Source organism: Mustela lutreola, chromosome 6, assembly GCF_030435805.1.
Source record: "Mustela lutreola isolate mMusLut2 chromosome 6, mMusLut2.pri, whole genome shotgun sequence".
In the NCBI taxonomy this organism is placed as follows: domain Eukaryota; kingdom Metazoa; phylum Chordata; class Mammalia; order Carnivora; family Mustelidae; genus Mustela; species Mustela lutreola.
Window position 1 is genome coordinate 122760958 of NC_081295.1, and position 23811 is coordinate 122784768.

A 23811-nucleotide genomic window follows, 5' to 3' on the forward strand; every position below is an offset into this window, starting at 1 on the left:
GGGAGGCCACACAATAAGATTCAGCCCCAGCACCACCCCCAGCCCAGTGCTCCCCTCCTATCACCTGCCCTCCAGCCCACAGTCCCACTACCCCCTCTCCCCAGGGTTGTCAGGGACAGAAGGCCCCTCCCTCATCCTCCTCAATGTTCCTCCCCCTCCCCCTTCCATCACTAGGGTGTCCAGGACATTGTGTGACTCAGGAAACAGCTCAGACGAGAGGCTTGCAGCAGGCAGAGGAGGAGGAAGGGGCCGTGGGAGCAGAGGAGGTGGCTCCGGCCACAGTGAGGGCTCTCAGGGTCCTTGCCTGAGAGGGCGGCGAAGGGCTCAGGGTCTGAGCTGGTGCTCTGGAATGCAGCCGCCTTCACTGCTGCTGCTGTTGCTGTGTCACTCAGTCGTCAAGACCAGAGGTGAGGCATGGGGCAGGGGAAGTGAGGGGACCCATCTTCCTTAAGAGGCAGTCGGTGGGTTGGGGGCAGAGGGCCAAGCCCCGTGCTTTTGAGGGGACACTGGATGGAGGAGAGTTTCACACAAGGAGGGAGGACTCTGCCCCTGGAGTTGCACAAGTGACAGCGATGGTGACTATCAAGGGAATGGGTGGGAAGGTGCCTGCCCCCAGGGAAAACCCAGCTGGCCTTGGAGCCGGGAGACAGCAGGCCCTCACAATCGCATTTAGGAGGTGAAGAGGGGAAAAAAACGGACCACCTGCTAAGGGGAGGCTGTGACAAGAAAGCAGGAGATGGAGACACAGGAAGGTCAAGGGCTGACCGAGTCCGTTTCCCGGTCCAGCTGTCCCCACCCCCCCGGATGGCTCAATGCTGGGCCCTTCCGGGAGGAAATCCCTTCAACGGTCTCAGCCATTCACCTTCCTGGAGTCCCTTGGGCCCCCGTCCTGAGCCCGGCTGTCCTGCTTCCCAGGGATGGAGCCTGAGGCTGGACTTGGGAGGCTGGAGAATAAACAGGAAAGGGGGTGGGGATTAAGAGCTGAAAGAATCTAGAGGCCTGGGGGTGGGAGGGGCTGGGGCTGGAGCACCACGTGGGGACCAGGAACAGAGCGGGTGGTGGTTGTGGGTACGTGTGTGGAGCTGGTGCAGGTAGGTCCCTCCAAAGCAGCTAGAGGAGGAAACAGGGAGCACAAATCTCCCGTCTCAAGCCATCCTCATCTCCATCCCTAGTGCTGCACTGTGGGGACTCCCCAGAGCCTTGTGCCAACGGAGGCACCTGCCTGAACTTATCTCAGGGACAAGGGACCTGCCAGTGAGTGTGCCCCCTGGGAGAGGGAGACTGGGGGTGGGGTGGGGGCGGCGCAGGGCGGAGGGAGGACTGGGAAGGAAGGAGAAAGGGAGGTGGTGAAGGCTCTGAAGGGAAAGGAAAGCAGAGGAGGGAGGTAGGCAAGAAGGCAAAGGGGCCCAATGACATGAGTCTTCTTCTCCCCCTTCCCCGCCCTCAGATGTGCCCCTGGCTTCTTGGGTGAGACCTGCCAGTTTCCTGACCCCTGCCTGGATGCCCAGCTCTGCCAGAATGGGGGCAGCTGCCAAGCCCTGCTTCCCACCCTCCCAGGCTCCCCCAGCCTTCCCTCTCCCTTGGCCCCCAGCTTCTCCTGCACCTGTCTCTCTGGCTTCACTGGCCAGAGGTGCCAGGCCCAACTCAAGGACCCCTGTTCTTCCTTCTGTTCCAAAATGGGCCGCTGCCACATCCAGGCCTCAGGCCGCCCACAGTGCTTCTGCCTGCCTGGATGGACAGGTGAGCGCTGCAGGGGTGAGGGAGAGGGGACAGGCAGGAGCAGGGGCTGGGAAAGATAGAACGGGAGTCTGAGCGACAGGGAGCCCTTCTGAAGCCTGTGAGAATCAAGAAGCTACTCTTGCTGACCGTTTACCAGACACTGACCTTCACCAGCCCAGTGGTACCAATGGTTAAAATGTTGAAACATTTCCAAACCCGTCAGTGAATGGTTACTGCCATAGCCCCCTTATTGTACCACCCTAACCCTTCTCCTGGCCCCTCCACCCAGCAGCTCGAGGGTTCTTGCCCAGCACAAGGTGGGGGAAGGGGGAACCTCCAGGATTCTGCCTGATAGACATCTGAATGGCCTCTCTCTGAGAAGTGGGAGCCCGGGATAGCGCCTGGAAAAATGTGCTGGTGGAAGGGATCTGGCCCAGAGAGAGGAATGGGTGTCAACCCTGGGAAGAGGGGTGCAGCCCTGGGGCAAGGTGAGGGACCCCGGGCGGCAGGGTGTGCTAGCCTGAGGAAGCAGTCGGGAGTGCAGAACAGCGGAGAGCCCCTGGAGAGGAAGGCCCCTCTGACCTACAAGGATGGAGGGGACTGGACGACTGGATAGGGTAGTGGAGGCCACAGGGGTAGGAAAGTGTGCTGTGAGCAGTGGACTAGAAACCAGGCTTCTCACACTTGGCCATGCTCAGCCCCTAAACATCCCAGAGAGGCTGATTTAGTGGGTCAGGAGTGGGTCCAGGCATGGAGATTTTTTAACTGCCCAGGTAATTCTGAGGAATTGGGGGTGAGAGGCCAGGCTGTGTGACAAGCACCATCAGTGTTAACTTGCCAGGCCCCGTGCTCTGAGCAGGGGCTCTGGGCAGCCATTCTCAGCCCAACCACCAAGGAAGTGTGTGCCCTTGAACTAGCTCTCTATGTCCTTGGTTGTCTGCTGATGTCCACATACAGTTGTTGAGAAGAGGACGGGGGCCATGCTCAGGCGGGGCTGACTTAGCTCAGTGCCAGCCACCCCCTGGCCATTGCCCCTGTGCCAGCAGCTGAGGGGGGCTCTCCTTATCATCTGGAACACTGTACCCACCCAAAGATTAGGGAATCCAGAGGAGAGCGGCCAGAGAACTGCCCGAGGGTGCACAGCCAGCGGTGGGGAGGGGTGGGGGGCAGCAAAATGCTAAGTCTCCTGGGAGTTCTCACCTCCCCACCAAGGAAAGGTGACCCAGAGTTTCTCTGGCAGGGCCAATCAGCCATACTCCCACCAACTACATGTCATATTTTCCAGAATGGCGAGGGGTGGTGGAGCAGGGCAAAGCGGGTATGGGAGGAAACGGAAAGAAACATGAAAATCAGCCACAGAGAGAAGCCAGCCTGAGAGCTGCATTCTCTCAGATGAGCTGGGATTTGTGTAGTGCTACTGACAGCCGTCTCTGTCCTCTGGCTCAGGTGAGCAGTGTCAGCTTCAGGACTTCTGCTCTGCCAACCCCTGCATCAATGGAGGGGTGTGTCTGGCCACACACCCCCAGATCCAATGCCTCTGCCCACCCGGCTTCGAGGGCCATGCCTGCCAACACGATATCAACGAGTGTTTCCTGGACCCGGGACCTTGCCCCAAGGGCACTTCCTGCCATAACACGCTGGGATCTTTCTGGTGTCTCTGCCCCACTGGGCGAGAGGATCCACACTGTGACCTTCAGCCAGGACCCTGCCCCTCTAGTGGCTGCTCCAATGGGGGCACCTGTCAGCTGTTTCCAGGAAGAGACTCTACCTTCCATCTCTGCCTCTGCCCCCAAGGTGTGTCCTAACCCGCAGCCCCTCTCCCTGAGTAAGGAGGGCACCTTCCCTCAGCTAATCTCATGACCCTGTCAGGTTTCACAGGCCCGGACTGTGAGGAGAACTCAGATGACTGTGCTGGCCACCAGTGTCAGAATGGGGGCACTTGCCAGGATGGGCTGGGCACCTACAGCTGCCTCTGCCCAGAGGCCTGGACAGGTGAGTCATGTAAGCCAAGTCCAGAGCACCTGCGACCCAGGTGGTCAGCCCCTGGCCTTCCCTCCTCGCAGGGCTCCCAGCTCCAGCTTTTGTCCCCTTCCCACCCAACCCTGCAGGTTGGGATTGCTCTGAAGATGTGGACGAATGTGAGGCTCCTGGTCCCCCACGCTGCAGAAATGGTGGTACGTGCCAGAACTCGGCTGGCAGCTTCCACTGCGTGTGTGTGAGCGGCTGGGGAGGCACAGGCTGTGAAGAGAACCTAGATGACTGTATTGCTGCCACCTGTGCCCCAGGATCCACCTGCATTGACCGCGTGGGCTCCTTCTCCTGCCTCTGCCCACCCGGACGCACAGGTGTGACAGCGGGCCCAGGGAGGGGGCGGTAGAGATGGCAAGTGAGAGAGGCACCAAAAGGACAGCTGGGGGCTTTGAGCGGCCCTGGAGAGCCTCACAGCCACCCTGCCCTCCAGGACTCCTGTGCCACATGGAGGACATGTGCCTGAGCCAGCCGTGCCATGGGGAAGCCCAGTGCAGCACCAATCCCCTGACGGGCTCCACACTCTGCCTATGTCAGCCCGGCTACTCAGGGCCCACCTGCCACCAGGATCTGGATGAGTGTCAGATGGGTAAGGCACCCCCGCCCACTTCAGAGCCTCTCTGAGCCCCCAAGCAGCCTCAGCAAATTGTTTTTCAAGTGAAAAACACAATCATCTCTTTTTTCCTGATTTTGCCCAGATTTGGCATCTCTTCCCTACATAGTATTCTCACCAATGCTCCGCCCTCCAGACCTCATTTAGTCCCTCTGTGTCTTAAAGACACTGGCTCTCTCTCTAAACAGGCCCTCATGCCTTCCCTGGCAGTCTGGCCTCCTTGCCTTTCCATCCCGGGCCCTTCCGGACTCCTGACTCTTCTCTCCTCCCAGCCCAGCAAGGCCCCAGTCCCTGCGAACACGGCGGCTCTTGCCTCAACACCCCTGGCTCCTTTGACTGCCTCTGTCCCCCTGGCTACACGGGCTCCCGCTGCGAGGCTGATCACAACGAGTGCCTGTCCCAGCCCTGCCACCCCGGCAGCACCTGCCTGGACCTGCTCGCCACCTTTCACTGTCTCTGCCCACCAGGTATGAGATGCATGGAGCCTTGGGTATAGAATCAGGGGACTAATCCTGAACCCCCCAGTCATGACTCCTGCAGAATACAAACGGCCCCAGGCTAGCCAGGCTCAGTTACCAAAGAATGCTTCTCATCTCCCCACCCCAGATAAATGCTCTGGGATACCCGAGGCTCCTAGGAGAAGGGCTGCCACAGATGATAGCGAGCTTCACGCCGCTCAAGTCTGGGTGAGGGAAGAGCATTCATTTCATAGTCATTGTAAAGTGCACAGCATGGTCCACTATACACAGAAGCTGCTCAAAAAAGAGCAGAACAGCAGCCTCTGCTCATGCCAACTCATAATGTTCCTCCTAATCACAGAAACTCTCCCCTGTAGAGGCCCTTGAAATCCCAAAGGGCCTGTGTGCTTGGATTTGGTACAACAGAAAAAAAGGTGCCACAGGAAATTCTCCTCAGGGACATATAGCCAATACCAGGAAGCTGAATGAAACCAGAAAAATACTAGCTTACTTCATGCCAGGAACCACCTGAGCATCTTACATGCCTTTTGTCATCTTTGCAACAATCCTATGAGGTCAGCATTATTGCTGTGCCCATTCTATAAATGAATAAACTGAGGCACAGAGAGGGTAAGTGAGTTGTCCAGCTAGTAAGTGGCAGGGCCGGGATTCAAACCCACGGCTTCTGTAGATTTAACCACTACACAAAACAGCCTTTCTCAGCGGAGCAGCATCCAAAGTCAAAAGCAGAGAAAACCGTCTAGCAATCCAAGGGACAGGGATAGATGCCGAGGATCTTCACAAGCAGACTCCCCAGGCAAGAAGTGGGAGGCAGCTAAGGACTGGAGGCCCATCCAGTTTCAGTTTAGGGTGAGACTGTGGATACCGGGAGAAGCGCGAAGATACAGGACAAATATGGGACAAATAAACTCCCCAAATGCCCTTCAAATACCCGCCTTGGGGATTCCTGGTCTCCCTGGCACAGAGGCCCACATGGGTAGAACAAGAGGCTTGAGGCTCCTCTAAGTAGATGCCCATTTGTCTCACTTGTACCTTGAGAACCTTCAGGCTCATTAGTCCAGCCGGGTGAGCCCACCTTCTGTGCAGAGAGTGGCCCCAATAGGTACTTCTTGCTGCCCCCATAGATCCCAGCAAGTGCCCCGCTCCCTGAGCTTTCTCATCTGGAGAGGGCAGAGCTACACAGCAGAGCAGCAGGACCGCAGGCTCATCTCCCCAGCCCGCAGGCAGAGCATACCCTGGGAGGGGCTGCCTGATGGGGACACATGCTGGTTCTAGAACCCGGGCCTCCTGGGCAGAAGGGGTGAGTTGTCCAGGCGGGGCTGACCTGGCTGAGCCTCATCCCGCACCACACCTCCATGTCCTCAGGCTTAGAAGGGCAGCTCTGTGAGGTGGAGACAGACGAGTGTGCCTCAGCTCCATGCCTGAACCAGGCCGACTGCCACGACCTGCTCAACGGCTTCCGGTGTGAATGCCTGCCCGGTGAGTGCCAATCCCACTCCAGCCCTCTGCCCCACCCTGAACCACAGTGCAGGCCCTGCAATCACCCCAAGCCTCTTGAAGCTCACTCTGGCCTGGCCAAGGAGGCCCCCATTTCTCCAGCTCCTCTGCCCCCAAAACTCTCTTTTACGTTCCCCAGGTCTTCCCTGTATACTCACCCATCTTCATCTCTGTCCTGCCAAATCACCCAAACTACCCTTTCCAGCCCTCCTCCAGAGTCCTCTGTGTGCTCTCCCTGCTCATGGGGATCCGGGGCTGGTCCTGGTACCGCTCACCCTGGACGCAGGGAACATTGCCCTGGCCTTCCTCTTCCAGCTTCATCAGACCCCTCTGTTCCCTGCTCTCATGATAATGGATGTTTATTGAATATTTACTCCAGGCCAGGCACTTGGCTGTGTACTTTTCAGACATTCTTCATTTAATCCTTTCAATGACACCATGAGGTATGTTCCCTTTTACAGAGGAGGAAACCGGAACCTAGAGAGCTCGAGTAGCTTGCCCAAAGTCACACAGATAGCGGGTGGCTGAGCATCATTCCCTTGTCATCTCCACCTGCCCAGGTGTCTTCTCTGGGAAGCCCTCCAGGTTCACCTTTCCTGGTGAGGGGAAGGGCTAGGACTTGCATTTATGCTTTTCACACAGTATATTTTTAGCCTTGATACAAATATCCAATTATGGCTTATTTACATGAAGAATGAACTTACCAAGTTACTCTCTGTTATTTTATCAAACTCAAATCAGTATTTGAGAAGCCCCGAAATTTGTGCCTCATTATATAATGAAACATGTAGACGAACCCCCAAACCAAGCCATCTGAAACAAGAACCTTTCCATTGCCATTTGTAGCAATGTTATTTCTACATATGTAAAGAGAAGACTCTAAGTATTAACTCTAAATTTCTTACTTAAATCCATGAAATCATACCTGTACAGCTTAGTCAGAAATTTTTGTAACAAACTGCCTAATGAATCTAGAGAAAATCACTAAAAAGGAAGGAAGGAAAGAAGGGAGGGAGGAAGGAAGGGAGGGAGGGAAAGAAAAAAAACATAAGACAACCTTTGCCATCTCTCCGCACTCACTCCCTGCCCCACCAGGATTCACTGGGTCCCAGTGTGAGGAGGACATCAATGAGTGTGGGAGCTCTCCCTGTGCCAATGGGGGGCAGTGCCAGGACCAGCCCGGATCCTTCCGTTGCGAGTGTCTCCCAGGTAAACCAGGGCTCAAACACTGGAGGGGAGAGTGGGGCAAAGGACAGACTTCTGGTCAGGCTCCTTACCCTCCTGCTGTGCCACAGGCTTTGAAGGCCCGCGCTGTGAGGCAGAGGTGGACGAGTGCCTGAGTGGCCCATGCCCCGCTGGAACCAGCTGCCTGGATCTCCCCGGAGCCTTCTTTTGCCTCTGCCCCTCTGGCTTCACAGGTCAGCCAGGGAGGCATTAGAAAGGACTGGCAGGAGAGCTGAGCCCATATGGGGTGGGGCAGAGGTCACAACTGGGCATTCGAGGGCTGGGACGTGAGAAGAGAAGGCAACAGGAACCCCTTGGAGTTATTCCATGCGCAACCTGCACAATTGTACGACCTGGGGCTGACGGCAGGTGTCATCCTTAGGGCACATGCTGGGCCCAATTATGAATCATGTGTGATTAGGGTTCCACAGGAAGCCATTCATTTGCTTATTTAGCAAAAACATATTAAGTGTCTCCTCTGCCAGACACAGACACAAGCACAGTAAGAGTTGCTCTCCTCAACTGGCTTTAAATCTAGAGCAGAGAGACCACGAAGTCCTGTTGGTTATGGCCCAAAGGTGCTCTGGGAGAGGACTGCACAGGATTCTATAGGAGCACAAAGGACCAGCCGACCAGACTAGAGATAAGAGGGCTTCATGGAGGAGGTGATGGCTGAGCTGAATTTTGAAGAATAAGTAGGAGTTTGTCATGATAGAGTGATTGCATGTTTTAGCTGCAGGTTAACTGCATGCACAAAGGTTTGGAAGGAAAACTGAGCAGCTCAGCAGTTACAGGAAAATCATGTCACACAGGGCCCTGTGTGTCATTCTGAAGACGTTAGACTGTATCCTGAGGCAATAGGGAGCCACTGAAGGACAGCTTCATGGGGTGTGAGCAAGTCATACATAAGAAGTGGCTTTGGCCCCATCAAGGACATGGAGGGACTCTGTTTTCTCCCATCTCCCCACTGCAGGTCATGTCTGTGAGGTTCCCGTGTGTGTCCCCAACCTGTGCCAGCCCACAAGAAAGTGCCAGGATCGGGAGGACAAGGCCCAATGCCTGTGCCCTGACGGGAATCCTGGCTGTGCTCCCATTGAGGGCAACTGCACCTGCCACCATGGGCACTGCCACAGGTAACCTTCCAGGCCTCCCTGCGCCGTCCCCCTGTCCTTCTCAGCGAGGGCAGAGCACAGCCAGTGAGCATGGAGCCTGAGGGAAATGACAGAGAGAGAAGATGAAGGAGATGGCAAAGTGCTGAGCTCATTGCCAATTTGAGGGCACAACTAGTGAGTGATGTCCCATGGGGGCAGAAGTCATAAATCATGGGGGGGAACCAAAGGCTAGGGGGTCAGAGCAGAAAGAAAAGCATTAGATCCCAGGCCCAATTCATCATACATTAGACAAATACTGAGCATCTGCTATGTGTGGGTACTTTTCTAGGGACTGGGGAAACCGCACAGAACAAAAGAGATAATGTGTCTGTTCTATTATTTTTTTTAAGATTTTTATTTATTTATTTGACAGAGAGAGAGCACAAGCAGGGGAGCAGCAGAGGGAGAGGGAGAAGCAGGCTTCCTGACCCTGAGCTCCTGAGCAGGCTCCTAGGCAGGGAACCCGATACAGGGCTCGATCTCAGAACCCTGGGATTATGACCCAAGCCAAAGGCAATGCTTAACCGACTGAGCCACCCAGGTGCCCCAACACTTCTGCTCTCATGGAGCTTTCCTTCTAATTAGGAAAGAGAGACAATAAACAGTTACAGGAAAAATGTAGTATATGGAAAGGGGACGATGCTGAGAGCAGAGCCACTGAAGAAAGGGGCCAGAGTCTCAGGGCAAAAAAAAAAAAAAAAAGAAGAGGTCCTAGGGGTTTGACCATTGAGGGAGGGGATGAAGTGAAAAAACACCAGAAGAAGAAAACCCTCCATTTTCTTTTCATGACCAGATCCTCATGTGTGTGTGACGTGGGCTGGACAGGACCAGAATGTGAAGCAGAGCTGGGGGGCTGCATATCCATGCCCTGTGCCCATGGGGGGACCTGTCAGCCCCAGCCCTCTGGCTACAACTGTACCTGCCCCCCAGGCTACACAGGTGAGGCCCTCCCTAAGCCACAGACATTCTGGGCTGGCCACCCTCTAATCAAGGTCAAGACCAGTAGAGACATGTCCCAAGACTCTGGGTCTGGGTCACCACCCAGGAGAACGGGGCACAGGCTGTAGGGAACACAGGTGATGTGCAAGAGGCAGTAAGAAAAGACAAAAGGTTGGATGGGAGAAAATAGGGATGGGGACGAGGAAAAGGAAGGGGAGGGGAGTGGAGGAAGACAAGAGAGAAGAGGATTCCCTCTCTCAGACCCTACTCACTTCCCTCAGGACCTACCTGCAGTGAGGAGGTGACAGCTTGTCATTCAGGGCCTTGCCTCAATGGTGGCTCCTGTAGCCCCAGGCCGGGGGGCTATTCCTGCACCTGCCCTCTGAGCCACACTGGGCCACGTTGCCAGACCAGCACTGACCACTGTGCCTCTGGTGAGTGCCCACCGCATCCTCCAGCTGGGCCACAGGAGGATAGAGGAACCGGTCTGGGTGGGTGTGTTACATATGAAAACAAATTAACTGGGTGCCATGATGGGGTGCTGTTTTGATGGGGACAGGAGGGAGGGCGTGTGTGTCCTGTGTGTGGTGTGACTAAGGCTACAGGTCAGGTTACAGGCAAGGAACCCAAACCCTCACAGCCTCCTCTCTCCAGACCCGTGCCTCAATGGGGGTACCTGTGTGAACAGGCCTGGCACCTTCTCCTGCCTCTGTGCTGCGGGCTTCCAGGGTCTACATTGTGAGGAAAGGACCCGTCCCAGCTGCGCCGACAAGTGAGCAAAGACCCCCAAGAGGAAGGGAGGGGGCCCCCTCAGCCTTCCCACCCTTCCTCTCCATCTCCTCTGGGGCTCCAGACTGCCTTGAATTCCATATCGCAGATCCTTTCACTCTGCTTCCCTTTCTGGTTCCCCATCTCACCATCACGTCCCACCCTCCCTCCCCTTTGATTGCCCGGACTTCCTCCCACTGTGCCCTGTGTCCGTCCTGTTCCAGCCCCTGTAGGAACAGGGCAACCTGCCAAGATGGCCCCCAGGGCCCCCACTGCCTCTGCTCCCCTGGCTACACAGGAGGCAGCTGCCAGGTGAGCGGTGCTGAGCCAAGTTGCTGAGGAGGGTAGTGGCTGGAAGGCTCTGGTGGAAGGGTCTCTGGGACTAAAAGACAGAGCAGGGAGCTGGGGAGAGGTATCCACAGGTCTGGAATCTGGGAGTGGAGTGAGGTTTGCATGGAATAGAAAGAATGAAAGGATTTCTGATGCCAGGGATGCTCTGGGATGTGGGTATGAGAGGAAACCAGGGTGGGAGGGGGGCTATCACCGGGCCCCAGACCATTCAGGAGAGAGTCTGAGAAGTAAGGATTTTGAGGAGCTAGCTGAAAACCTTCTCTGGGTCTACACACATGATATTCTGTCCTGACTCTTGCTCCCTCCCAAACCTCAGAGTCTGATGGACTTATGTGCCCTGAAGCCCTGTCCACATAATTCCCACTGCCTCCAGACTGGGCCCTCCTTCCAGTGCTTGTGCCTCCAAGGATGGACCGGCCCTCTCTGCAACCTGCCACTATCCTGTCAGAAGGCTGCTCTGAGCCAAGGTACTGACCCAAGGACCAAGGGGGAACAGATGAAGAGAGTAAGGGTGTCCCCCCTACCTGATCCCTGATGGCATCCACACACAACATTTGTCCAAAACCACCAACTGAGAGTCAAAGTAACACAAACCAAACACTATTAAGCTCTTGAGGCAGCCTACCTCCACTTAGCTTCTATCCCCACGCTCAACACAACTCAAGCAACACCAACCCGTCCAGCCAACAAGACCCCAGCTTAACACAACCCCTGGGACATAGCTCACTGCGAAGCAACCCAACTCTGTCATGACCAATCATAACTCACCTAGAGTGGACCACACTTCACTTAACGGCTGCTTCCCACTCACTAGGGGCCAAGCCCCTTGTAAAAGAACATACCCCTCATTCATATGAGGCTTACTATGAACAGAACTCAAGCAGGAGCCTCTTGTGGGCTTAAAGGATAGAAATCACAGTGAGGGAACATGAGAGGATGCAAATTCAGGAGACAGACTTAGCCCATTAGTTAACCCCCCTCCCAAAGTTTCCTTTGAGTTCTTTCTTCCTTGAGACTTGTTTTAAACTAAGAATACAGTTGCTTATAATGATCTAAAAAGCTTAACAGGAGGTATCTCTCCCCATTCTGGCACAACAGGCAGGAGGGGGATCTTGATGTTATAACCTTTTTAGCACCAGAAGTTACTGACTCCTCTGGCTCCAAGTGGCCTCCCCCCACCCCAGGAACATCAGTGATCCCCAAAAGCCTCTCTGCTCTAGGTCTGGGGCCCCTGAGAAACTTTCCTCCCCACTTAGCTACATCCATCCCTGTTTGCCTCTCTCCTCAGGCACAGAAGTGTCTTCCCTGTGCCAGAATGGAGGCGTCTGCCTTGACAGAGGCTCCTCCTACTTCTGCCGCTGCCCTCCCGGATTCCAAGGCAGCATATGCCAGGACAGGGTGGACCCATGTGAATCCAGGCCCTGCCAGCATGGGGCCACCTGCATAGCCCAGCCCAGCGGCTATCTCTGCCAGGTGAGCAGGCCTAGAGGAGAATGGGGAGGGGAGACAAGGGCGGGCTGCACATGGGAAAAGCCGCTGGGCAGGGCACTAATGCATTCATCTGCTTTTCCTTTCTTTACCCCACACAGCCAACCTACCCCCAAATCATGTCCTTTTGGCTCCTAAATCTTTATCAACTCTGGCCTTCCTCCTTCACCCTTTGTCCCACTGCCTCCGTCAAGGCCTCTGCTGCAGGCTACCTGGGCACCTGGAGCTCCCTGTCCCTGCCCTAGAGGCTCAGCCTTTACTCCACCACCAGGTGCTCTGTTGAAAATGTTAAGCTGGCCTGTCACTCCTCCACTTAAACCCCTTCAGTGGCTGCCCACCTCTTTGACAGTGAAGTCCGAGGCCCTGGTGACCGGCCTGCCACCCAGGTCTCATCTCACCCCACCCCCACCCTCCTGCTCTCTGCTCCAGCAGCTGCTGGCTTCCCTGCACACCCCGTTTACTGGCTCTTCCATGCTCTTCCCCACCCCTCTTCCACTGATGGTGCCCAAGAGGTACCTTCCTCAGGAAAATCTCCCTAACTTCTCTCCAGACTGAGTTTGGGCCTCTCTTTGGTGGTTCCAGTCACTGAGCAGCAGAGACAAAGCTGGGACTCAAGTCGGAGCAGCCTAATGCCTGTACTCCAAACTCCCAGCTTTGGGGGCGCCTGAGTGACTCAGTCAGTTAGGCATCTGTCCTTGATTTCAGCACAGGTCATGATCTCAGGGTCATAAAATCCAGCCCTGCATTGGGCTCCAGGCTGGGTATGGAACCAGTTTAAGATTCTCTCCCTCTTCTTCTGTGCCACACACACACACACACACACCAAAAAAAAAAAAAAAAAAGAGGGGCACCTGGGTGGCTCAGTCGTTAGGTATCTGCCTTTAGGCTTGGGTCATGATCTCAGGGTCCTGGGATCAAGCCCTGCATCAGGCCCCCTGCTTGTGTTCCCTCTCTCTGTCATCTCTGTCAAATAAATAGATAAAATCTTAAAAAAAAAGAACCCTGACTTTGAATAAAAGACATGATGCAGATCCCCTAAACATTTTCTTTGACTTTTTAAATTTTTTATTCAAACACACATGAAAGCAATGTACTAATTAGCAGTGAACAGCCCTGCACCCATGACTCAGCTTTACCTCCCATTTCCTGAGACTCCTTCTCTCAGACATCCCCAAAACACCCCACTCACCTGCTTCTCTCAACCCTCTGGCCACTCCCCAGATTCTCTGTTAACTCCCTCTTTTCTCCACCTTTCGGAAGCCTTGCTGGTACTGTGTTCTTACATGCTCTCCTTGCTCTTGCAAGAACTCAGCCCATGGTACAGAACCTCAGCAATGACCTTGCTCCTACTAGCAGAATGGCATGAAGCAAGCCCCAAATGCTTAAGGGCACTGGTTGGACATCACAGACTTGCACTGAATCCCAGCTCTGCCACCAGTTAGAAGTGTGACGTGTGCAAGTCACTCAGCATTTCCAGGCATCAGTTGCCTTTTCTGTAAAGTGAGAATCAAATGAGATAACACATCTGCAGGGTTTGGGGGAGAGTTTTGTGAGGTTATGTATAGAAACCATGTAATAAATGCTCTCTCTCTCTTCTGGTTGAATGAGAATTTAACAGAAGTGGGGAGGAGTTCTAATTCTCTTCATATTCCTAGTCCTTAAAACAATGTCCAGCACAAAGTCTGAACTCAATAAATGCTGAACTCAATAAATTAATCAACAAAGGATGCCTGGGTGGCTGAGTCATTAAGCGTTAAGCGTTTACCTTCAACTCAGGTCACGATCCCAGGTTCCTGGGATTGAGCCCTGCACTGGACTCCTTGCTTGCCCTGGAGGGGGTGGGGGGTTAGGGGGCCAGGGATGGGGGCTGCTTCTCCATCCCCCACTCCCTCTGCTTGTGTTCCCTCTCTGGCTGTTTCTGTCAAATAAATAAAATATTTTTTTAAAAAATGATAAAGCATGACAGAGCCTGGTGGAGGTGTGGTGGGGGAAGGAGGTCTTACCAAAAATGGACCTATTGCTTAGTGGCAGTGGATCCTAAGATGCTTTGGGACTGCTGGAGGGGCTAAGTTGCAAGCCACTGAACGAAGGTGTGTCATGGAGTTGAGATAGAAGGGTTGGGCTACACAGGGCTGCGATTGACAATAAACTGAATGATGCTTTGAACTGGAAGGTGGGGAGAAGGCTGGGCAGATGATCTTGAGCTGGGTCCCCTGTAGTGTTGGGAAGGGTGGTACGACTGCTTCCCTGTCTGACCCTCTTTGCCTACAGTGTGCCCCAGGCTACAGTGGACAGAACTGCTCAAAGGAATCCAACGCTTGTCAATCCCAGCCCTGTCACAACCATGGGACCTGCACCCCCAAAGCTGGAGGCTTCTACTGCACCTGCCCTCCAGGCTTTGTGGGGCTGCGCTGTGAGGGGGACGTAGACGAGTGTCTGGACCGGCCCTGCCACCCCACAGGCACAGCAGCCTGCCACTCTCTGGCCAATGCCTTCTTCTGTCAGTGTCTGCCTGGATACACGGGTGAGGCCTGGGAGGGTGTGTGCAGGCACATCTGGGGCACAGCTGAGCTCCCAATCCCCACCCACAAGGCAACCTAGTCATTGTGTTTATCCCCCTGCCTCCACACCACACCCTAGAGACTATGCCCAGGATTCCCCTGCCTGAGCAGGTAGGGCTGGGTTAATTCCCAGGAATGAGCTAGGGGGGAGGCAGTGACAGAAGCAGAGTGTGACATCTGATCCCACCCCATCACAGGCCAGTGGTGTGAAGTGGAGACAGACCCCTGTCAGAGCCAGCCCTGCTCCCATGGAGGGTCCTGTGAGACTATAGTAGGACCACCCCTGGGTTTCACCTGCCACTGCCCCCAGGTGAGTGAACGCAAAGCTGTCTTCTCTGTTGCCCCCAACACTGATGCAAGGTGAGAATGCCTGAACTGGGATCCTAGAGGGGAGCCCAGGGAGCACCAGAGGTCTATTACTGTGAAAGCTAGCCCATGTTACAGTGGTAAATTATTCAGAACCAATTCAGGGGGAAAGGCAGGATCAGGTGGTAGCATGAATGGAATTTTCAGAAATCACAGGCACTGCCTAACACAAGACCCCAAAGTCAAGCTGGGTGAGACCTTGGATAAGTTCTTTTACCTGTGTGTGTGTGTGTGTGTGTGTGTTTATGGACTTCAGATGCATGAAATCAGGTTAATTGTAAGCCTTGGTTCATGATACACTAACATCATTGATTTGTGCATGTCTTTCTTTGATTTCTTCTTATAACATAAAACCCATAAACCGATAAACGATAACTCACATGTGCTTATGTCTTCCTCTATCCCATTCCCCTTCCAGAGAAGGAAAAGTATATAACCCTATGTACAGGGATAAAGATATTAATTACTACCACTCTCTAGGTGGTTAGTCTCCTAGGTTGTTGCACACAGCTGTGGTTCATCCATTTTCACCACTGCGCAATATGTCATTGTGTGAAAGTACCACGGACCATGGTTTCAACATCTATAAAATGATGAACTTGATGTTCTCTGAGGCCCCTTCCAGATATGAGACTATAAGACCCACTGAGAGTCTGCTTGTCTGGGGGAGGGTTGAAAGAATAATAAAGGGCCTCCCCCAATACCTCTCTCCTCTTCACAGGGTTTTGAGGGCCCCACCTGCAGCCACAGAGCCCCCTCCTGTGGCCTCCATCACTGTCACCATGGTGGCCTGTGTCTGCCCTCCCCCAAGCCTGGCTTCCCACCCCGCTGTGCCTGCCTCAGTGGCTACGGGGGCCCTGACTGCCTGACCCCTCCGGCTCCTCACGGCTGTGGCCCTCCTTCTCCATGCCTACACAACGGCAGTTGCTCAGAGATCCCTGGACTTGGGACCCCAGGCTTCCGATGCTCCTGCCCTCCCAGCTCCCCAGGGCCCCGGTGTCAGAGGCCTGGAGCAAAGGAATGTGAGGGCAGAGGTGGAGATGGGGCCTGTGACGCTGGCTGCAGCGGCCCTGAAGGAAATTGGGATGGGGGAGACTGCTCTCTGGGGGTCCCGGACCCCTGGAAGGGCTGCCCTTCCCACTCCCAGTGTTGGCTTCTCTTCCGGGATGGGCAGTGCCACCCGCAGTGTGACTCTGCTGAGTGTTTGTTTGATGGCTACGACTGTGAGACTCCTCCGGCCTGCACGTGAGCCTGAAACCCTGACTTGGGGGTGAGGTGTGGAGGAGGGCAGAGTGAGGCAGGAGGAAGGACATAGATGCCTCTGGGTTGCCGTGTGACTACAGCCTCAAGCTCCGGGGAGTTTCCACCCTAATAACCGTTGCTAAGTAGGGGTAGAAGACACTGGGTTCCAGTCCAAGGGAGTAGGGCAGCATCAATATTTAACATGGGGACCAGGAAGGAGGGCACCACCTCTGTCTGGCCTCCTCTCAGAGTTGTGGGACCTCTGACCTCAAGCCTCTTTCTCTGTGCCCATTGCCATGGAATATCTACCCTAGCAACCAGCACCCCTGGTTGGGCCTTGGACTCTCCTTCAGGGAGACAGGAGTGCTTGGGAGGGTAGGGAGAGGAGACAGTCTTAGGAGACAAGGGTGTGACAGACATTAGAGGGTCTGGACTACCTGCCATCCAGGACCTGACTAAGCCCGTTGCTCCGGAGCTCTCCCCACTTAGCAATCACTACCTAGAGGCAGTGGAATATCAGACATCTCTCTGGAATGAAAAAGGGGGTCGGGTTTCTTTGGGAATCCTGAGTCGCCCTCTCCTCACCCCACAGTCCAGCCTATGACCAGTACTGCCACGATCACTTCCACAATGGGCACTGCGAGAAAGGCTGCAACACTGCAGAATGTGGCTGGGATGGAGGTGACTGCAGGCCTAAAGATGGGGATTCAGAATGGGGGCCCTCCCTGGCCCTGTTGGTGGTGCTGAGCCCCCCAGCCCTGGACCAGCAGCTGCTTGCCCTGGCCCGGGTGCTATCCCTGACTCTGAGAGTGGGGCTCTGGGTAAGGAAGGATAGTGATGGCAAGGACATGGTGTACCCCTATCCTGGGCCCCAGGCCGAAGAGGAGCTGGGAGGAACCCTGGACATCTCCCATCAGGAGAGAGCAACCCTTCACACACAGCCTGTGGGCAAGGAGACTGACTCTCTCAGCACTGGGTAAGAAGGCGGGGCCAGGGGAGCGGTGCGCCAGACACCAGCTTTTTAGTGGGTGGAGGGAAGGGAGCCAGGGACCAACACAGGGGTCTCTGGGGCACCTCCCCTACAGGTTTGTGGTGGTGATGGGTGTGGATTTGTCCCGCTGTGGCCCTGACCACCCTGCATCCCGCTGTCCCTGGGATCCTGGGCTCCTGCTCCGCTTCCTCGCCGCCATGGCGGCAGTGGGGGCCCTGGAGCACCTGCTGCCAGGACCCCTACTGGCTGCCCATCCTCGTGCTGGCACCGGTAGGTGACCCCCATCATCTCCCCTGACATTGCTCCCGACCCACTTCCAGCAATGGAGGCCAAATGACACAGGATTGCAGGGACCACAGATGGTAGGTGTAGAGACTGACCCTTGTGAACCTCATTCTCTAACTGGATCTCCTCATGGCCCCTTTGCTCTTCAGTCTCCTTCCTCATTTCCCTAAGTACTTTATCCTAACCTTTATCATCTGGTCCATCCTCTACTAAGTGCAATCATCCCTCTGTCAAACAACTCACAGTACAGGAAAGAATCATAGCCCATAGAGCACTTCCTACAGGCCGGGCCTTGCTCTAAGGGCTTTTATAGTATCAACTCATTTAATCCTCCCAACAACACCATAAGGCAGGTACTATTATGATTCCCTTTTCCACTTTGCATGAGGAAACTGATGAAAGAAGTTATTGCACTTGCCCAGAGGTCTCACAGTTAGTACCCAGCCTCACGAGAAATGGTCTCTTTTTGTGACTGTGTCTCTCCCGCCAGCACCACCCACCAACCAGCTTCCCTGGCCTGTGCTGTGCTCACCCGCGGCCGGGGTGCTTCTCCTGGCCCTTGGGGCTCTTCTGGTTCTTCAGCTCATCCGGAGGCGGCGCCGAGAGCATGGGGCCCTCTGGCTGCCCCCTGGATTCATTCGAAGGCCTCGAACTCAGCCGGCTCACCACAGACGCCGGCCTCCCCTGGGTGAAGACAGCATTGGCCTCAAGTAAGAGTGAGGAGGAAAGGGGCTCAGGAAGGGAACCCTTTCCTGTGGAGACATTTATGATCAGAATTTGATGACAGAGGAAGGGGAGACGGGGAGGAAGGCTGCTGGAAGTCCTGGGGACCCTGAAGGTCGTCTACCCAAACACCCCCTTCCAGGGCACTGAAGCCAGAGGCAGAAGTTGATGAGGATGGAGTTGTGATGTGCTCAGGCCCCGAGGAAGGAGAGGAGGTGGGCCACGTGATAGTACTGGGGCAGGAATGGTCCTGAGGTAATGGCAGAGTTGAAGGGAAGAGTCAGCCTTCCTTCACTGATCCTTGTTCTGATCCCCAAGGCTGAAGAAACGGCCTCACCCTCCAAGTGCCAGCTCTGGTCTCTGAGCAGTGACTGTCAGGAGCTCCCCCAGGCAGCCATGCTGACTCCTCCCCAGGAATCAGAGATGGATGTCCCTGACGTGGACACACGTGGACCTGGTATGTGAGTTAACCCAGACCAAGAAAAGGAAAATTCCCGTTGACTCTTTTAGAATCAGAAAGTATTTTGATATTAGAATGGAGAAAATTAAGCTTAGAGTTAGTGCCTTAGAATAGTGATTCTTAAAGTGTGGTCCCGGGACAGAAGAATCAGGCATCATCAGGGCAATTGTTAGAAATACAAATAGAAATACAAATTCTCAGGCTCCACTCCAGAGCTACTGACTCAGAAATCCTCAGTCTGCTGTCTTACTGCTTTACAGACTCCTGTCAATCACTGAGGTACACATTAGGTGAGTGAGAGGAAACCAGAACACTTGTTCATAGCTGAGGGTTTTTTCTTTTTTAAAAGGAATTTACTCACTGTAATACTAGGGACTGCGTATTTTAACCAGCCCTCCAGGTAAGTCCGATCCAGACTCAAGTTTGAGAACCACTGCCTGGAATGTCTAAGAATTAAGGCACACCGGCTCCCTTTACAGACAAGGAAACCGAAGCACAGAAAAAAGTAATAAAGTCATGACTAAAGACACACAAAATCAAGAGCCAGAGCTGGGCTTCCTGACACCTCAGGCTAGGATTCTCCCCGAACCACCATGTTCTCCTCCTGCAGTCCCATCCTTTTGACTAACTTGTCTCCCATTCTTCATGTCTCCCACCCACAGATGGGGTAACACCCCTGATGTCGGCAGTTTGCTGTGGGGGAGTGGAGTCCAGGACCTTCCAGGGAGCATGGTTGGGAAGCCCTGAGCCCTGGGAACCCCTGTTAGGTGGAGGGGCCTGTCCCCAGGCTCACACTGTGGGCACTGGGGAGACACCCCTGCACCTGGCTGCCCGATTCTCCCGGCCAATGGCTGCCCGCCGCCTCCTTGAGGCTGGAGCCAACCCCAACCAACCAGATCGAGCAGGGCGCACCCCTCTGCACACTGCTGTGGCTGCTGATGCTCGGGAGGTTTGCCAGGTCAGTGCACACTGGGGTCGCTAAAGGGAACAAGGGGCAAGGCAAAAGCATCCCCTAGGGTTTGGCAGAGAGGAAGGTGATGTGAGATTGGGGGTCTGAAAGAGAAACAACAGATGGCCAAATATGGATTGGGATCTGGTTAAGTGTGAGGGGCCTGAGCGAGCAGTCCAGGACAAACAGGGTTCACTGGCCCTCTCTGGACCCCCAGCTCCTACTCCGCAGCAGACAGACTGCAGTGGATGCACGGACAGAGGACGGGACCACAGCCCTGATGCTGGCCGCCAGGCTGGCAGTGGAGGACCTGGTTGAAGAACTGATCGCAGCCCAAGCAGATGTGGGGGCCAGAGATAAATGGGGTACGGATCTGGAGAGGTTGGTGCTGTGCTGTGGAGAAGTGGCACAGATGGAGTGTGAGATAAGATGCAAAAAAAGGAAACAGCAGAGAGACCAACTGCAGACGGGGATCCCCTCCCACCTAGCCATGAGGGTGGTAAATGTGCAGTGCGACGTCAGTATGGAATCCTACCCCTGTCATCCTCAACAACATACCCACACTGCCCTAGCCCACTGGAAACTAGGCTGAGGAAGGAGTGTCTGTGAGAAGGGGGAGAGGTCTAGTGGGGGTAGGTCTCCCGGTCCCACCGAGCCCAGAACAATGCCCCATTGTCCCTCCCGCGCGCCGGTGACGTTAAGAGAAGCAGGGCTTCCTGCCGGCCGGCTGTCACCCGGGTAACGCTTCCGCCTTTGAGGTAACCCCCGCGGGCCCAAATAAGTCCTTCCCCCAAAACCAGAATCCGTGGGAAACAGGAACCCAGGCGTCTGTTTCCCAGCCTCGGAGTATCAACCACCCACGTCGTCCCCTAGGAAAAACCGCGCTGCACTGGGCCGCCGCCGTGAACAACGCCCGGGCCGCCCGCTCCCTTCTCCAGGCCGGAGCCGACAAAGACGCCCAGGACAGCAGGGTTAGACCAGGAGCGGGATCTACTAAAACAAAGCAAAACAGGGCGTGGGAAAGGCGGAAAGCGCGGGAAGCCACCCGACCTGAAGGGGGAAGGGCCGGTGCCCAAGTGGGTGGAGTCCGGAAGGACCACTCTGTGGGCGTGGTCCCCCTGACCTCGCCCCCTGGCGGTTTCCTCTGGCACAGGAGCAGACGCCGCTGTTCCTCGCGGCCCGAGAAGGGGCGGTGGAAGTGGCCCAGCTGCTGCTTGGGCTGGGAGCGGCCCGAGGACTGCGGGACCAGGCCGGGCTAGCGCCCGGGGACATCGCCCGACAGCGCAATCACTGGGATCTGCTGACGCTGCTGGAGGGGGCGGGGTCACTGGAGGCGCGTCACAAAACCACGCCGGGCCGCGGGGCGGGCCCCTTCCCGCGCTCGCGGACAGCGTCCGGCAGCTTGCCCCCGCGGGGGGGCGGGGCCCCATCGCGCTGCCGGACTCTGTCGGCCGGAGCACCCCCGCGCGGGGTCGGAGCATGTCTGCAGGCCCAGACTTTGTCCGTAGAATGGGCGGCGCGCGGGGGCGGAGCCTACTCGCATTGCCAGGGTCTTTCGAAAGGAGGAGCTGGAGGAAGCCTGCGCCCCGGAGCCCGTAGGTTTTCTGCAGGCATGCGCGGGCCTCGGCCCAACCCTACAATAGTGCAAGGAAGATCCGGGGTCGCTTCCGGAAGCGGGGGTGGGGCCTCGGCTGATGACTGGCCCTGCGATTGGGTTACCCTAGGGCCCTGCGGCCCCACCTCCAACACTCCCATTCCGCCTCTTTGCCTTACGCCGTCCCCGGAGCGGGGATCCCCTCAAGTTGCCTGGGGTCCCCCAACCCACCAAGTAATACCTTTAAGCGCGGAAAGCGAGGGTCAAGAGTAGGACGCTACATGACAGGGAGGGATTCTAAAAATGGGCACCCATTCTGGGACAATCCGGAAAGACTCCAGATTTTAAGATCCCGGAGCCCCAAAAGTGAGGGGTCATGAGTATGCTGTCCTTTCCCAGATGAGTGTATGCCCACTCCGTCTTCGACGTGGAGAAGCTGCAGCCCTAGAAAAAGAGTTTGGGGTGCTGGAATGACGGGGGCCTGGCCCTTCTCCCAGGGCATAAGGGTGAGGGGCTACCCAAGGGTGGAGTGGAACTGGGGATGTACCTCTGAACTGGAACCAGTAACTGCAGACATATAAGATGTAAGATGTTCTTTCCTGTATATTGTATCCAAAGGAAGCCTCTTATCACCCATCACATCCACCACCTACAAATGGCTGACAAATATTTATTGAGTGCCCACTATGTGCCAGGCACTGTGTAGGTGCTGAAGTGGGGGGTCAACGCCACTCCAGCTGATGATTCCTTGCACTCTCACCACTTGCCTTTGCGGGGATGAGGCGCCATTCTTCTCACCTCTATCTCTATTTGAGAACCTTTAACCTGTCACCCCATAATAAAGCTTATTTGAAATGTTAACCCTTTTTTTTGGAAGAGTTGAGTGGGATGGGAAAAAATATTAAATGACTGCATAATGTTTTCAGAATGTTGTGCCCCAAGATCAAAGTCATCCCTTTGGATGGAGGCTTTTAGTACAGTTCAAGAGCAAGAATAAGTAGATTTGGGGGTATTATGTTAATTTAGAGTATCATCTCAAAGCAGGAATCTCTCATAGCCCAAGGAGAAACCAGACACACAAACATACACACACTAAACCATGCATATCCTTTGTCCTCTTCCAAAGGCATTTAGTTATTCCTAAAAGCATCAAGTTGGAGAGAGCACCTCAAACATTATCCACCTTTCAGGAACATGGTTATACCTCTTTAATGGTGATGGGCCTGAGACATGGAAGCATGAGGCATTTTGAAAGCTAATAGTAGGGTGCCTGGCTGGTTCAGTCATTAAGCAACTGCCTTCAGCTTGGGTCATGATCCTAGGGTCCTGGGATCGATTGGGCCCCAACACCTTTCTCCCCCCACTCCTCGCCATTCTGCTTCCTCCTCACGGGAAGCCTGTTTCTCCCTCTCCCACTCCCATGCTTGTGTTTCCTCCCTGGCTGTATCTCTCTCTGTCAAATAACTAAGTAAAGTATTTTTTTTAAAAAAAGCTAATAGTGACTACCGTTTATTGAGCATTCACTATATGCCAAATTCTTTTATCACATTTAATCCTCACATCAATTCTACAAGGCAGGTGCTATTAAAACTCCATTTTACTCTTTGAGAAACTGAGGCACAGAGATTTTATTTGCCCAAGGTCGCAAGGCATTAAATGGTAGAACCCGATCTCATCACATTTCATGCTCTAAGCCATGCTCAGCTGTAAACATAATAGGGCAGGTTGCCATTTAGAGGTACTAAAATATCCCTACCCTGCTCCTACCCTGGTGCCAAGCAGCCTGACCAGCACTGAGACCATACCAGGGAGGTGGTTGTCTCCCTTTTCCATTTCTGTATCCTTCATTCATGAGTAGAGGAAAGTTACCCCTGACCCTCATCTCACATTTGGTACATATCTTGTACCCTGAATAGACTGTAAGCACCTGGAGGGCAGGGATAACTATTCAACACACATTCATCAAATAGGTACTGTGGTGTTAAAGTCACTCCTAGAGGTATATGTTTGAGGGCCCAACATCCCTGGGCCTGAGTCCTCTGCTTCCCACTGGAACCATGCCCCTCCCAGTCCCCATAAGTCTTTGGGAAGTTGGGACACAGGGGAGGGTCAAAGCCTCTATCGGGGTCCTCTTAGGAAAGGGGCCTGGGGGCGGGAGGGGGGTTTCTGAGGAGTAAAACCACTTCCTGTGTAGCTAGTTCCTGTGTTGACAGAAAGAGCTGAAGGGGAGGAGGGGAGTAGAGAGAACAGAGCCTGGGGTTGGGGGGTCAACTGAGACCCAAGATGAAAAGGCCAAGAGTCCTTCCCCATCATGAACACCCTCCACTACTGCAGCTGGAGGAGCTTTCCCCAGTCTCTGTGCTCCCCTGGGGCAAGAGAGGTC

General features: G+C 54.8%; 1 protein-coding gene across 1 annotated transcript; it reads left to right on the plus strand.

Annotated features, from left to right (window-relative positions):
• The first annotated feature begins 194 nt into the window (after nt 1-194).
• On the plus strand, nt 195-22289 carry NOTCH4 (notch receptor 4). The gene is made up of 30 exons (XM_059178793.1): nt 195-407; nt 1173-1254; nt 1448-1740; nt 3166-3513; nt 3589-3711; nt 3828-4064; nt 4181-4336; nt 4633-4827; nt 6205-6318; nt 7432-7545; nt 7632-7754; nt 8534-8693; nt 9505-9650; nt 9932-10084; nt 10305-10422; nt 10643-10730; nt 11086-11236; nt 12058-12242; nt 14529-14781; nt 15016-15128; nt 15906-16429; nt 17019-17402; nt 17512-17687; nt 18193-18412; nt 18568-18640; nt 18744-18882; nt 19548-19843; nt 20052-20199; nt 20708-20805; nt 20988-22289. The coding sequence occupies exons 1-30, from the start codon at nt 350-352 to the stop codon at nt 21699-21701; spliced, it is 5982 nt and encodes a 1993-aa protein (XP_059034776.1). The 5' UTR covers nt 195-349; the 3' UTR covers nt 21702-22289.
• Nucleotides 22290-23811: the final 1522 nt, after the last annotated feature.

Excerpts from the sequence above, each read along its gene's own strand:
- NOTCH4 (XM_059178793.1), top strand. The coding sequence starts at position 350 with ATGCAGCCGCCTTCACTGCTGCTGCTGTTGCTGTGTCACTCAGTCGTC. Across the intron at positions 408-1,172 it reads CTCAGTCGTCAAGACCAGAG|TGCTGCACTGTGGGGACTCC; the intron begins GTGAGGCATGGG and ends CTCCATCCCTAG. Across the intron at positions 17,688-18,192 it reads CCATCCTCGTGCTGGCACCG|CACCACCCACCAACCAGCTT; the intron begins GTAGGTGACCCC and ends CTCTCCCGCCAG.